The 15,422-nt window shown below is 32.0% G+C and overlaps 1 protein-coding gene across 1 annotated transcript in view; it reads right to left on the reverse strand.

Annotated features, from left to right (window-relative positions):
* Positions 1–6,223: 6,223 nt before the first annotated feature.
* The window catches only part of LOC143062589 (uncharacterized), a 41,141-nt gene continuing 31,942 nt past the window's right edge, over positions 6,224–15,422 (reverse strand). Inside the window, exons 32-42 of the mRNA XM_076234252.1 lie at positions 14,987–15,062; positions 14,075–14,236; positions 13,398–13,450; positions 12,428–12,595; positions 11,439–11,594; positions 10,856–11,008; positions 9,844–10,046; positions 9,382–9,486; positions 8,746–8,806; positions 7,643–7,939; positions 6,224–6,334 (exon numbers count right to left, since the gene is read on the reverse strand). Of these exons, the coding sequence (XP_076090367.1) occupies positions 7,647–7,939; positions 8,746–8,806; positions 9,382–9,486; positions 9,844–10,046; positions 10,856–11,008; positions 11,439–11,594; positions 12,428–12,595; positions 13,398–13,450; positions 14,075–14,236; positions 14,987–15,062 (1,430 nt within the window). The 3' untranslated portion in view covers positions 6,224–6,334; positions 7,643–7,646. The remainder of the gene's footprint in view (positions 6,335–7,642; positions 7,940–8,745; positions 8,807–9,381; positions 9,487–9,843; positions 10,047–10,855; positions 11,009–11,438; positions 11,595–12,427; positions 12,596–13,397; positions 13,451–14,074; positions 14,237–14,986; positions 15,063–15,422) is intronic.

The following is a 15,422-nucleotide window of genomic DNA, read 5'->3' on the forward strand; positions in this document are numbered from 1 at the left end:
TTTGTGTGTATGCATTGTTATACCGCAGTCCCACTAGGCCACGATCGCACTACGATCTGTGAAAAAATGCAAATTTTGATGATCGTAGTACGATCGTGTAGATCGCAGTAAGGTCGTAGCACGGTCGTTGTGAGGTCTTCAAGATCGTGATCAGCGTGGCCAACTTTGAACATGTTCAAAACAATCGTGGTGCGGTCGTGGCGAAATCAGGTCGTAGTAGAAGCGTAGTGAGATCGCACTAAGGTCGTAGTAAGATCGCAAAGGTCGCTGTACCATCGTAGCGAGAGCGTAGCGAAAACGTGATTTTATTCGGAGAGACTGCACTACGATCTCACAGCGACGTTATTACGACCTCACTACGACCATCACGTTCTCACCACGACATAACTACGCTTCCACTACGACTATACCACGTTTACACCACGCTGTTTAAGACCATAGTACGATTCTAGCACGCCCTTGCCGTCCTCATCACGCTCTTCTTACGACCTGACTACGTTCATACTACGACCATCATTCTCATTGTCATTTTCACATAAAATATATTATATATCTCCAGGTTTTGTTTGTCTGTATATAGTTCTTGTACATTTTTTCTAACGGCTCAACCATGCTTTTCGTTTATATAGATTAGACCGTCGGTTTTCTCGTTTGAATGGTTTTACACGTCTATTAATTTTTCGGGGCCCTTCGGTTTGAGCCATTGCTCCGTGTTGAAAGCCGTACCTTGGCCTATAATGGTTTACTTTTATGAATTGTTACTTAGATGGAGAGTTGTCTCATTGGCACTCATACCACATCTTCCTATATCCATTGACACATCTGTGTCATCTCTGCTATCGTTCACTAAAATATCGTCATTTGAGTTTTATGGACCAGCAAAATGTTGTAATTTAGGTTGAATTGGTCGGTCCGAAATCTTTGCTTGATCAGGATTCGTTACTATCAGAGCTCTCTCTGCCTCTACATCAACCCTACCAGCACGCCCACGTGTTCTAGAAGATTTTGGTGGCATGACTGTATTGTTTCCGAGAAATCTATGTTTTAATCAGAAATAGAAGGAATGGAATTGTATTGATATGGAACACGATGTTGACGTTATTACAGATAACGTAGTAAGATCGCGGTATGAACGTAGTATAATCGTAGTAAGAACGTACTTTAATCGCATTAAAAGCGTGATAAGATCGTGTTGCAATCGGATAACTCGTGGTATGGTCGTAGTGAGAACGTGATGAGCGTAGAAAGATCTTGATAAGCGTAAAGAGGTCGCAGAATAAGCGCGATGAGAACGTGGTATAATCGTAGCGGGATCGTTGTAGGGATCGTTTACATTTTCATGCCGCTCATACCGCGACCTCACCACGATCGGAATTTATTCTAGATCGCGGTGAGCGTAGTGCGATCGTGGTCTAGTGGGACTGGGGCTTTAGTAAGATACTTCACCTTGCATTTGATTGCGTGCATTATGTTTTCTTTTGTTGAAACGTAGATTTATCTTTATGTGATTGTGTTGCTTTTTTATTTATGGGTGTTTTAATTGATTTTTTTTAGGACAACTGGTTGAGGTACGATTTCGGCCTAGCCACAATCAGATGTACATTTATGTTTCACATGAAGTCAAAAAATGAACATCACATCAGGAAAAAACTCTTTTGATATTTTGGTACAGAAATGGTTTAAATTATGAAAAATAGCCATCATAAGTCTAGCACTGGAAGCATTTATATAATTACATGCAGTTGTGGGAAGAAATATTTAATATTTTTATCAAATAAATGGTGTTTAAAAACTATTTTCTTTTCTTTAATGGTTGCCTTCAAGACATGGTCACCAGTTTCAGATTTTTGGTCAATGACAAAGACAACAAAATATGTTTAGAATAATTGACTATCAAACATTTTAATCGAGAAAAAAAATGACAAAAACATGGTTTACTCACAGTTATTTCAAACAACAGTAGCTTTCATTGATCATAAATCTTATCTGATTGAACTATACCTAAATTTATCTTTAAATAAAAAAAAAACAAACTTTCTTTTGGTGCATAGAACAATCAAATAACTTGATGCATATTCATACAATAAATATTCAAACTTAAGCAATACAATTTATATGTTTTGTCTACGGACAAGACATTGTATTGATATTTAATTAAATGCATTATTAAAACCTAATTTCGACATAGTTGAATGTGTTCTCTTGATGAAAAAAACATACATTTTATCATGTTCATCTATCAAATGATGCTAAACTTCAAGGAATCAAATCAAGATGAAAACAAATACATTGTGATAAATTTATTGGTATTAAATCAAATGTTTTAAAAGATGATTGTTCAGGTTAAGATTAAAAGTTACCAATTAAATTTTAAGCTGTGTTTTTTAAATTTTGGAAAATATAAAAATGTACCCATGATTCTTTAAACTGAAAGCCATATATCTGACTGTTTAAAACAATCAAACTATTACTAAAACTCAATTTTGACATAGTTGAATGTGTTCTCTTGAAAAATAAGATATATTTTATCTATCAAATCAGGCTGAACTGGAGGAAATTGGAAACAAATATACTGTGGTAATGTCTACGGGCAAGACAATTTCAGCTGAAAAAAAACCAATCTGTTAGAATTAATTGTGACTATATTTATGTTGAAAATACTGAGTTTTAATTTGTACAAATAACTTTCATCACCTCTAAAAAAAAGTTCCAAAGAAGACAAATAATTGAATTTTATACATGTTATGTACAAGTGTCTTGTCCGTAGACACTTCCTCATCTGCTGGTAATACTGAAATGCAAAAGATAAAGTCAGAGAGAGAGAAATACTTTTTCTTCATTTGCTTTAGTTAATCTTTTAAGATATGCAGCAACTGAAATAAAAATATTGAAGTAAAATAAAGTATGCTTTTTATGACTTATAATTTGCCACTTTTTAAAATCCACTCCTGTAAAGTAATTTTACAAAAAAATAGAACACTTAAATTACAATTTATTAATTAAGAATGAGATATTTCTTAGTTTAAACAATCATAGGAACAATTTAGACCCATAAAGCCAAGCAATATTGATATAAAGCCATGTCTACGGACAAGACATGTGTCTACGGACAAGACATTTTGACTTTCTTTCCATATTTTTCATCTATTAATAGATGATAGAAATAAATGTTAGTAGTCTTTTCATATCTACAAAAGAGTAATGCAACATGTTATAACACTTCCAGTTTACTAGGGAATGCATGTCTACGGACAAGACATTTTTTCACTTTATTTGTACATCCAACTTTGATGCCATATATCTCCAGCTAGGGTGTTGCAATATTGATATATGAGGTAGTTTTTGATAATTTATATACAAAAAGAGAAAAACAAAAAACAGAATAGCATAAATTTCATTGTTTTCCTCTTTTATCACTACACTGAGCAAGCTTAAAACAAAAGTACAAAATTCCATAACAAACGCATAGTATTCCACTTTTTATCATAACTTTGTAACCACTGAAAATTTTTCGTTGCAACAACCAGCAAAAGAAAGATGAATAAATTGTCTATAACAGTGAACTAATAATGTAGTTCAAATTAAGTTTACTTATTAACTATCAATTAATAAAAACAGTGTTATTTTAAATGAAGCAACACAACGTGAAATTTTGCCCATTTTCAGCGAGTATTTTAGTGTTTTTTTTTCAAAACAGTAACACATATACGTGATATGTGATATTCATTTTGAAGCCCTATATTCTCTTCTTCAGTTCAAAGATGTAATACTTATGTTAAGTTTATCTTCTTGTCTTTAGAAACCTACAACATAGACCCAATATGAAATGTACATCTGATTGTGGCAAGGCCGTTTGTAGTTTAGCACGTTAAATCCTTATTTGGATTCGGATCCATTGCTCGTCCATTAAACTTTTCATTATAAACACAAATAAGAAACAATTTACATTCAAATTGTCTTATTTTTGTCGGATCCTCGGCTCTTACATTCAGTCCAACTTAATATATTATTGATTTCATGTGAACTGTATTGCTTTTAAGATACTTACAAACTAGTGAAGGAATCTGATAGAAGAAAATCCCTTAAATTAAAATTTTATGCTTCGACTTGTTAAATCTATTTACTTTTAAATTATAATTGATAAAATCACTTCCATTCAAATTTACATCATTTATAATATGAATCCACTTCTGATGGGACTAATTGGCAATGTATTAGTCCCAGCTTGGGTTTAGAGAAAACTTTCTGATAGTATTTTTCTATTTAGAATACCTTTTGAACACAAAAAACTTCCCTTCCCCTATGCCTTCCTCTTATTCAGTTACAATTAAATATAACAGCAACTTGCAGCGCATATGTACCCGAAAGAAATACAACACAAAGAAACCCTTCCAATGACTACCCAACTCTATGTGGCGCATTCCTGTTTTTATCATTTTCACATTTCCGGGTGTGTTGCAGGAATATTATGGAGTTCATTGACAATTCGCATCTGCCATATCAGTTGCTGCGGCAGTAGATGGAACTGTGAATGGTCCAATAACCAGTCATATTAATCCCCTTACTGGTTTCTAAACCTCGTTTTGGACTCAACTGAGATTGACTCGACCTCGGGCTTCTGGTACCCTTAGTAGGAATGTAGACAGCAGTGCGGTAAGTAGTTGGTACAGCTCCTTCTTAAGGTGTAAAGAGCGATGCCTCCTATATTTCTTTCGTAACACAATTCCTACCCACCTAACCCAGCCACGCCTGCTCTTGATCCTTATAGTGCACCCCCTAATTAGGCAAGTCAATCCTTTAGAATCTTCTATTAAAGAAGACATAAAGGCAGTTACTCATTCCATGACCCAGTTGTAGGCAACTGCTAAGGCACAATATATAGAATGTGGCAGTCGTCTTTCTCTTTTTGAAAACAAACACCATCTCCCTATTGCTTACACCAGATCAAATGAAGGTGTCAACAATAGGATAACTGACTGAGAGAACGATATCTCCTTTGCACCTGAGGATTTGTTTTTATCTTAAGAAGATTGCTCTCCAGCTTCATTTAGAAGGCTCATTCATTCTAGTGCTTTATACCACATTCTTCTTTGAATGGCGAATCTTTCGTCCAGGGAGATGATTAAGGATCTATGTTGAGCTACCGGGAGACTTTCAGAAGTAGGGTTTACTTTATTTGTGGTGAACTTGTTGATATTCCCTTGTCATGTTCTTACCGCCGCCTCTTCTGTCTTTATGTCGTGCACGGGTTTAGTGCTCTATTTGACGTGACTCGGTACTCAAGCCATTATGTATTTGCTATGGTTATTTTTGTATTCTTGTCTTTCGGTTTTGCTAATGTGTTTTGTGTATATGACGTTTTGCTGTTCTTTGTTGACGTATTTGTTTGTTTTTATAGTGATTAAAATTATTACAACAAATTTTTGACTACTGTATCACTTTTTTTTTAGACATTTCTACCTAGTATATATAAAAAAGAAGATATTTGTTTGGTTCACACATTGTTGTCAATATAATGGAATTTAATGTGACTGCCATGCAAGTGAGAGGTTTAGCTAGCTATAAAACATGTTTAATCAAAATGCTGGTACCAAGTCACATTCCTTTGATATGTTTGAGCATTTGATTTTGCCATTTGGTAACGGATATTCCGTTTTGAATTTTCCTCAGAATTCGGTACTTTTGTTATTTTTAGTTTTTAGCTAACTATAAAACCTGTTATAATCCACCAATTTCTACATAAAAAATGTCTGTAACAAGTCGGGAATTAGACATTTGTTATTCATTCGTTTGATGTGATTTTTTATTTGGTTATGAACTCTCCGTTTTGAATTAACCTCGGAGTATGGTATTTCTGTTATTTTACTTATGGCTACTCCAATATTTGCTCCTTCTAGGGTGATATGTAGCTGCTATCTGTTAATATTGTTTAAACTTAAGCTTGAAACCATCTTTATAACCTTTTGTTAAAATGAAAGCTTTTAAGAAAAAATGTGTGCAGGCTTCTTTGTAAGCCCAATAATGTGAAAGAAAAAAATGACGAAACTTGAATTGTTTGTTTTTATATCATTTCTAGGTGTATCATGTGCTGATTTTCTAATCCAGTCTAAGAACTTTTTCCCCAAATGAAAAGTAATGACTAAAGAACTACGAGGTGTGGTTTCTTTGAAATGTACTAAAACATGTAATACATACCATTATTGCAAAATGATCTAACACTATATACATGTATTTATAATTTATTATTTGTCAAGAGTATGTACAATGTTATAAATGTTTATTGTTGTATCCTGTCTCCTTTGTTTCTCTATCAGATATGTTTTTCTTGCTGTTTCTGTAAATAGAAAAAAGGAAAACATTTAAAGAAGGCAATGTAAAGAATCTAATTTCATTTCTGCTATTTTGATAAAGTAAAACAATACGAAACCTTACCAATGTAAATACAGAAACACACTGTCTGTTTACCTACTATAAATGTGAAAGATCATTAGGAAATAATAAATGTACTTACACCTTGGGCATACATGAATGCAAATCAATCTACAAACTCAATGGAACAAGGAAGCTAGGGGAAGGTACATTGTATTTTTAAACTTCCTAAGCTTAAATAATGACTGTTATTATGTGACAAAAAGATTATCGGAATCAAACAATGATTTTGATGCTTTACTCAGCATTATACACTAACAGACCAAACATCAACTAAATAGAAAGGCACAATTAACAAAAAAGGTCCATACCCCTTAAAGACTACATATGTTAATTCATTAGTAATGTTTTATTCTCTGGCAAATTGTGTACAGGAACTAATCAACTGCAAACATTAAATACGTGAGTGTTTGTTTACAGACATACAAAACTGACCATGACACACCAATACCATCATGATTATTATACAACCACAAAATTTTAATAGTTTATAAAACCGTCTCTAAATATAGATTGATAACTTTTCTTAAATGTTTCAGTGTTTTATTTAGTTTCAGCAAGATATTTACACAAATTGCAAAGGTTCAATTGAATTTAAACTTCAAATTTTATTTTTTTATCAAATGGTTTCAATAATAATTATTGAATGTACTCTACAAAACATTTTCTGTTCAACTAAATGTATCCGCTTTATAAAAATTCTTATTTTAGAAAGCAACATTTGCAATAAAATTGGGTACGTTAATTTTATTACATAATAGATATCAATATAAAAAAGTTTGAGACCAAATATCAAATGATTCCTCTAACATCTTTAATAGTTCGAAGAGCTAAGTAATAATGAAATGAAAATTGTGAATGAATGGCTTAATGGTTAGACATTGTAAGTTCTTTATACCATCAACTAAGTGATGGGACAGGTTATCAGTCTCGCAATTAAGTAACCCACACTTTGTATTACCGAGTTGGTTTTAAAATGATTTTATCTGGTAAAGTCAGTAAGAATCATACTTTATTACAACAGATGTGAAAAATGATAAAATTTTTGAAATTGACACAAGTCGTAATAATGATCAAACAATTGATGATTATCCACTATATTCTTTTATAAGGATGCCATCAATTAGAGGATGACATTTACAAGTTATTAGATTATTATTTTTAAATCGGACATTGTATTAACATTAACTTCATCATCAGAAAAGAAACTTACCAAACTAAATGCATGAATTGCATGAACATGAATCCATCATAGCTATTTGTGCTTTAGCTGCAATCTTTAGTGCTCCACACACAACATCTACAGTTTCTGTTTTCGCTACAGTACCAGTACAACATTTACAATCCTGTATAATACCAAGGTTCACGGAAGCTTGTCCATTCAATACAAGCATGGGAGTACTAGTACTGTTTCCACAACCTCCTGAACAGTACTTAATAAAGATTGGTTCTGTAGTGATACAGTCTCCACTTTCTAGAACTTTGAAATCCGTACGTAGTGTACAGGTAGCTGTAAAATCAATAATATACATGTTAGTTAACACATGGAGTTAGCAGTTACAATTAACTTAAATATGTACTGTTCATAAAAAACTAGTTGGTAGCATATAAGTAGATGTAAGAGATAAACAACAGTTATAAAATTTGAATGTGGTGTACAGTGACCCTTATGTTACTCCTTTTTCTGGAATCATTCTATAAGAGCTATCAACATTTTATTTGTTTTTATTCTCTTTAGTCTAATATAAGTCTTTTTTTTGTGTATGATTCCAACAAAATAAGATTATCTATAGCTCGAGAACAAGCTCAGTGACAAATGTAGTTTATATAATATTATTGAAGATATTAACTACATTTAAAAAAAGTATAAAAGCAATTTACTTTTTACAAGATCCACATCGTTGTCAATATAATGGAACTTAATGCGACTTTCATACAAGTGAGAGGTTTAGCTAGCTATACAATCAGCTTTAATTCACTATTTTCTACATAAGAAAATGCCTGTACCAAGTGAGGAATATATGTCAGTTTTTATCCATTCGTTTGATGTGTTTGACCTTTGGATTTTGCCATTTGATTAGGGACTTTCCGTTTTAAATTTTTCTCGGAGTTCAGTATTTTTGTGGTTTTACTTTTTCCTAATATTGTCTTGAAAAAGGTATGAGTTTTGCTCATTAATCTCTTCATTTGTCTTTGGTAGAGAGTTTTCTCATTTTGGTGAAGATTTTTCTCATTTGAAATCATACCACATCCTCTTACTTTTTTATACAATATTGATTGTAAGGATAATGTCCTCTAGTTTTTCAATTTACTTACTTTGTACAGGTCTGCAGACAGGACAGCATGGATCATTTGGATCATATTCCAGTTCTTCATTCTAAGGAGGTAAATTAAAACTAGTATTAACATAACATGATTGTATTTGTACGGCATAATCCTAAAATAATATATTTTTAAACTTGACCTTATTTTGGGTAAATGCTACGGCATAATCTTTTTTGCTGTTAATGTCTGTAAGAAAACTGACAAAAAACAATGAAATTAAATAATCTGTGTGTTGAGGTATGCAACATCTCGAGAACAAATGTATATAATGGCAAAACTCAACTTAATAATGATTAATTACGTCCTAATAAAGTTATTCACAGGATTTTGTTCAAACGTGTTTTTGTTTTTTATTATTAAATAAGGTTAAGAAATGAAAATAAAAAGACAAAGCATTTAACATATTACTTCTGGAACCATGGTTTTCACCAGCGAAGTAGAACATAGTAAATCAATAATAACGCTTTTAAGGTGGCACTATTGAAACTCCTAAAATTAATATATTTGTTTCTATATAACAAATTGTAATTATTTCATTAATTGATTCAGTAATGTAGAGAACTTCCAAATAAGTTTTTTTTGTCACGAGTCTGATAAAATATTCAATAAAATAATTTACATGCTTACATTACTACAGACTGGTATCTGACAGGTCCTGCTACACTTCACCTCACCATCAACACATTCACACTTTTCACAAGTATTATTAGCATTAGTCCATATTTCTCCTGCCTAAAAATAGTATATGTATACATAAATTATTATTGGATATAAGGGTTCCAAAGAAATATTATATGAAAAACAGAGAAAAATTGAAGAAAACTAATTACAATCCATCAAAAAAGGATTTACCAAAGATGCATTAAATTGTAATTGTATACTTAGTAGTGAAATAAGAACACAGATGAGAGAAACAGTAGTGAAATAAGAACACAGATGAGAGAAACAATCTTTAAATGTTTGCATAGCTACACCCAGAAAGAAAACATTTAATTTCAACTTATAGAATATTCTACTTCTAATAACTTATTTCAAAAGATACAGCAAACTATATCATTTTATTATTCTAATTAAAAAAAGTTGACGTACCTGTTTAGGTTCTGGTGTATAGCAAACGGAGCAGTTTTCCTCCTTAACACATTCTCCAAGCTGGTTGAGATAGTAATCATCATCACAAATACATCCCTCTGCTATTTCTAGGCACTCTACTATTGGGATAGGGTTATATCTATTGGCACATGTCTTCTCACACATTGTATGGTTACTCCATGCAGTATGATTTTTATCACAAACTGAAGTAAAAGGAAAACATTTGAAATTAAAAGTTGTTTTTGAAACAAAAGATGTTGTTGATTCCCTATCTCCTTGTCCAATTGAACAAATACAAACAAATTTACTTAAAACTGAGAAAAATGCAATTACATGTCCCATACATAATGGCACCAATGACTAGAACATGTTTTTAATTAGAAAAAAAACAATAGATAGGCTGATGTGTTTACAAATGGGTTTCATTACTAGTATATGATTATGGAAATAAGTAGATGTGGTATGATTGCCAATAAGACAACTATCCGGCAGCTAGGAACCAAATATGAAAATATTATAATTTGAACTTGCTTAGAAAAATATGACAAACTTCCTCATATGGGCATCAGTGTGAAGACATTAGTATATGCTGTGAACAAGAAGAAGATATAAGGGTCTGATCTGAAAATGTGTCAAAGGGTAAAGTTTAGAAAAATGATGTCTCTGCAGAGGGAATGGGCACCAATGACAAATATCTGATGCATTTCGAGATGTAGTGTAAACAGCATCTTAAATCAATGAATATATTAAAACAAACTAATGAAATAATCAAGCAATCACATCTTAATTCAAAATGTTTAATCCTTATCATATATCTGAGTCATATGCAAACGAAGTTTGAATAGTGACATATTCCTGTAGCTCAATCCCTAAAACTCAGTATAATTTCGGATGAACTCTGTATGTTTATTAGTCGAATACTTATACATATACCTATAGTTCATAGAACTGTAATCCTATAAATTATCACTCATTTCCTTGCTTTCCTAAATTTGTGTAAATATATACTCACTACAATCAGCAAGAGAGCACTGTTCACTTTCAGTATTAACTAGAGGACAATTTACACTAATAACTGCTAGATTCTGTGTTCTCCTCTTTATACCAATACCACAACTGACTGTACATTCTGACCATGGTGTCCATTCACCGTAAGAGCAACCACCTAAAATATATCCCTATATATATAGTACGTGTACCTATCTTTACAGTTTAAGTGTTTTGATAAATGTTAGAATGAAAAAAAGACTGACGTGTGTTTATTCATAACATTGTCTTTTGACTTGTTTTGTATCTCTTTTAAGTTTTAATCAATTGAATTATGTTAAGTATCATTTTCATGTGAATTGCTCGTGCATCCATGGTCTTTTGGGTCCAAAATAGGAAAATGCAAGGAAATGTGTCCGCTCTTTCAATGATAAATACATTTAGTTCGATTTCGATAAGGTTTGAATTTAGCATTTAAAAGAAAAAAAAAATATTTATGGAAACATGACAGCTGCAAGAAACAGATATGATATTCAAATGAGTATTTTATATACTCAAATATCGATAACTCAGTCTCCTTGCTAGTAAATCATTTTCTATAAACTTACAATCTTGTATTTGACATGACCTTATCTCAGTTGTGTTGATGTTTGGACATATATTTTGGTCATCTGTGTTGACAAAGCTACGTATCTTAGCTTGTTCTCCTGGGCCACAAGTAGACGAGCAATCTGACCAGTCACTCCAGTCTGATGTGGTACAACCTAAACATAAAGATAATCTTATTACATTGGTCCAATACAATATTTATATATTTACCAGTAAAATAAACACCCACCAGTCGTTTCAAATGTGAAGTAAATCCGATAATCTCTCTTCTCTGACATCTAACAAAGTAAAATGATCACTTTAACAATTAAATTTTTCCCCTCAATTAAAAACGACTTTATGTAAACGGATTTGTAAATTAGGTTTTTATATATCAAAATCAATGGTAGACATTTTCCTATTCATTGTTAAGGATCTTAGTATACTGTACTTAAGAATTGAATGCTGCTTTTTGTAAATTTATTGGGGTGTAAAAGCGTTGACCGAAGTACATTTTGTATGAAGCGCGGAAGCGCTTCATACTAAAAATGTGCGCACGGTCAACGCTTTTACAACCCTATAAAGTTACAAAAAGAAGCATTCAATACTTATAATTACATTTTTTTAGCAAGAATCATGAAAACACGATTTTTATCAAGTTTTCATTTAATTTACCTGTGCACTTTATTGTGGGACCTCGAGTCATCATGAATGATAAATGTTATTGTCTAATACAATTGTTTCAGGAATAGCACGAGATGTGCAGTTAGCCAATCAGAATAACGTATTATAATGAAACATACATCTAATGTAATTATTGTAGAATAGTGATTCTACAAGTTTTATTTTTTTATTTGAAATTTCGTATACCCACAACTTCATAAGTACAACGAAGCACACTTTAAAACACAAAGAAAACACACTACAGTTTTATTTTATCTTTATTTCAAAAAATGAACGCTGATTATAGATTGTGTTAGGTGTAAACATTTGATAGATTGACACTTACATGAAATATCTGCATTGCAGTCCTCCATTTCTACATTTGTTCCATTACAAGCAAGACCATCACAGAGTGGTAGTGGATCATTACAAAGTCTGGTTCTTTGTCTGTTACCTCCATCACATGAACTACTACATGATGACCACGCTGACCATCCTGACCAGTTACCATCAACTAAAATATCAGGACAACTAATAAGTAATCAATAGAAAAGCTTATAAACCCTTATCGTATTTAAACTAGAATTTAATTAAAAGACATTTTTCTTTCCATCCTTTTATATTTGAATACAGTGAGTTTTGTCAAGAGGTATTTCCCATATGCATGATATGTATTTTAAAACTGTGTTGATAACATGTTATAACTAAGGATTTCACTCTTAGTGATTATTATATATTGATTATTAAAACCTATTATAACAATGCCATTGATGAATGGGTTGGTGTTAAACATCCTGTGACAAATATTGCATACATATCCGGATGAGAATATGTTGACGTGTTATACAACCTTGCTTTGTACAAGAAAAAAAGCTAAGCTAGATTTTTAATGTCCTTGCTTAAAATATAACAATCTGTATGAAGACATGTTACCCTGCAAATTCCAAGTCATATTTTTTTCTCATTTTGAGCTTCCAGTTTTTGTTCGTACTCCTAACTGCTATTACTTTACTGTACATGCAGCAATTACTATTTTTAAAATTTTTGGTTTGACATTGCCGGTGACCAAACCCACAACTTAAGCCAACACAGTTATCATCCTAGGAATTCTGATCTTTCCAATTTTGATTGATTCATCAATATGACAAATAAGCTGTCTTACAAAACTTTGTACCAAGATGTTGATGCAAGTGGAATTCAAAGCTGTTGCTCAGGTGTTTTGTAGTTTAAACATATGCATGTGGTAAGTCATGTGGTTTACATAAGAAACTCTGCATGTGTCAAAAGGTAAATGCTTTTTTATTTAACTGACTTACCAACTGCTATTTCATCTTTTGTACAGAACACATTGTGGGTAGAATCACAGTAGCTGTTATAAATAAAAACACATTGTATTAATAAGTCAAAATCCCTACAAAAAGTTTTAAGATCCTATCTTTTGCATAGTTCTTTTGTATAATTCTTCCCAATAAGTATAGGAAATACGTATATTTGAAGGTAGAGTAACAAAACACTGAATAGATATGTCCATAGAACATCATGTTCTGCCTGCCTATCAAATTTCTATGTTCACTGAACCACATAATCTAAGTAAGAACCTTTATTTAGCGATATTTTTAACATTTCACATCATGATTATAAATGTGTACTTAGGTTCAAGCTGATGTGACCATATTTTATTGTAAAAAAACTTTTATCAAATACAGACAATCTGTAGACTTACAAATCATAATAACCCCTATTATCTTAAGTGTGGCACATACAAATAACGGCAAGTTTATTGACAAAAATCTTGAATATATGCATAAATATACATAGGTATACATGTTATTCACTTCTACAAAACACAAAAAGTGAGCTAATTAATTTTTTTCAGAAAATATAATTTTTTGCTTTGTCAAAACATAGAAAAATTTAACAATTACAACACAACACTGCCGTTTAATTATCTGATTATTACTCCCACGTTCTACACTACAAATATTAAACTTACCACAAAACACAGCCATCATCCTGTCTACTTATTATTTCACCCACAGAGTAAAACTTGTTGTCATGGATACAGTCTACACAAGTTCCAGGTACCACTATTGGAGTACATGATTCTGTCTGTGAATAGCTTCCACATGAATCAGGGTTCCCATCATTCAACTGCCTATAGGTGCAAAATAATCAATGAGTTTGTTTTTGACATTGATGAAATTCTAATGCTTACAATAATGCTATACATGAATAAGTCATGATTCTATTTGAACTTAGTCCAACTACGCACAAATATTCAATACAGAAGGTAAGAAAATATACTTCAGCCACAGTGATCACAGCCACGTAAATGTAGATGAACAACTTTCTTCGAACTTCAGTAATAATAGGTAGTACCACAATTTACTTTATAGAAATCTGTATTTTGCAGTGCCTTATTTGCATGTTTACTAAACATATGGAGACGAGATGTTAACCCAGTTGACCTGAGTTGATCTCAGATTTTTGTATCAACTTATTTGAGGTAAGCCAATTACTACTAATTCATATATATTCTATGATATGCTGTTAGATATAGGGAAAGAGATAAGTGTCCACACGCATTTTTAACAAGGACACAATCTGTATGCACTTGTCTAAAAGCCAGGAGCAGCAGCAGTTCAGTGGTTGTCATTTGTTCATGCCTGTCATATTTTTTTTCCATCAAAACTGTTGTTATAAATTGAGCAATTGGTTTTCTAATTTGAATTGTTTGAAGCTTTTATAGTCAACTATAAGGCATGGGACATTCTCATTGCTAAAGGCCGTAAAGTTGTCTTTAACTCGTTACATCCTCTTCATTTGAAATCTGGTGGAATAGTTGTCTGATTGGCAATTAAACCTCATCTCCTCATTTCCATATTGTTAACCTTGATTGTCTTACCTGTATTTACTATGTACTCCTGTTTCACATGTATCACTACATTCTCCCCATGGACCCCAGTCGGACCAATCACAACCTGGAAATTAAAATTTCGTTAGTACTATAGTGGAGTATAAATTTCACATACAAAAAAACTATGAATACATAGACTCAAAAAGACGAAATCATAAACAGAAAAAAATCCCCTATTGAAAACTAATCTCGAACCTGGCTTTTTAAATTGTAAAATTCAAAATGGATACAAAGAAAAAAAAACTATCAAACTATTAGTATAACTTACTGCAATATTTAAATGTTTTTAAACAGACATAGCCATATGATAGCCATACTTTTTTTAGGTTCAAAAGATATTGAATATTAGTTTAAGCAGTCATAACTACAATGCATTATCCAGAAACCTTTTGTTCTGGACAAATGAACAAAGTATTGATTATCA

This window comes from Mytilus galloprovincialis, chromosome 2 (assembly GCF_965363235.1).
Source record: "Mytilus galloprovincialis chromosome 2, xbMytGall1.hap1.1, whole genome shotgun sequence".
Taxonomy (NCBI): domain Eukaryota; kingdom Metazoa; phylum Mollusca; class Bivalvia; order Mytilida; family Mytilidae; genus Mytilus; species Mytilus galloprovincialis.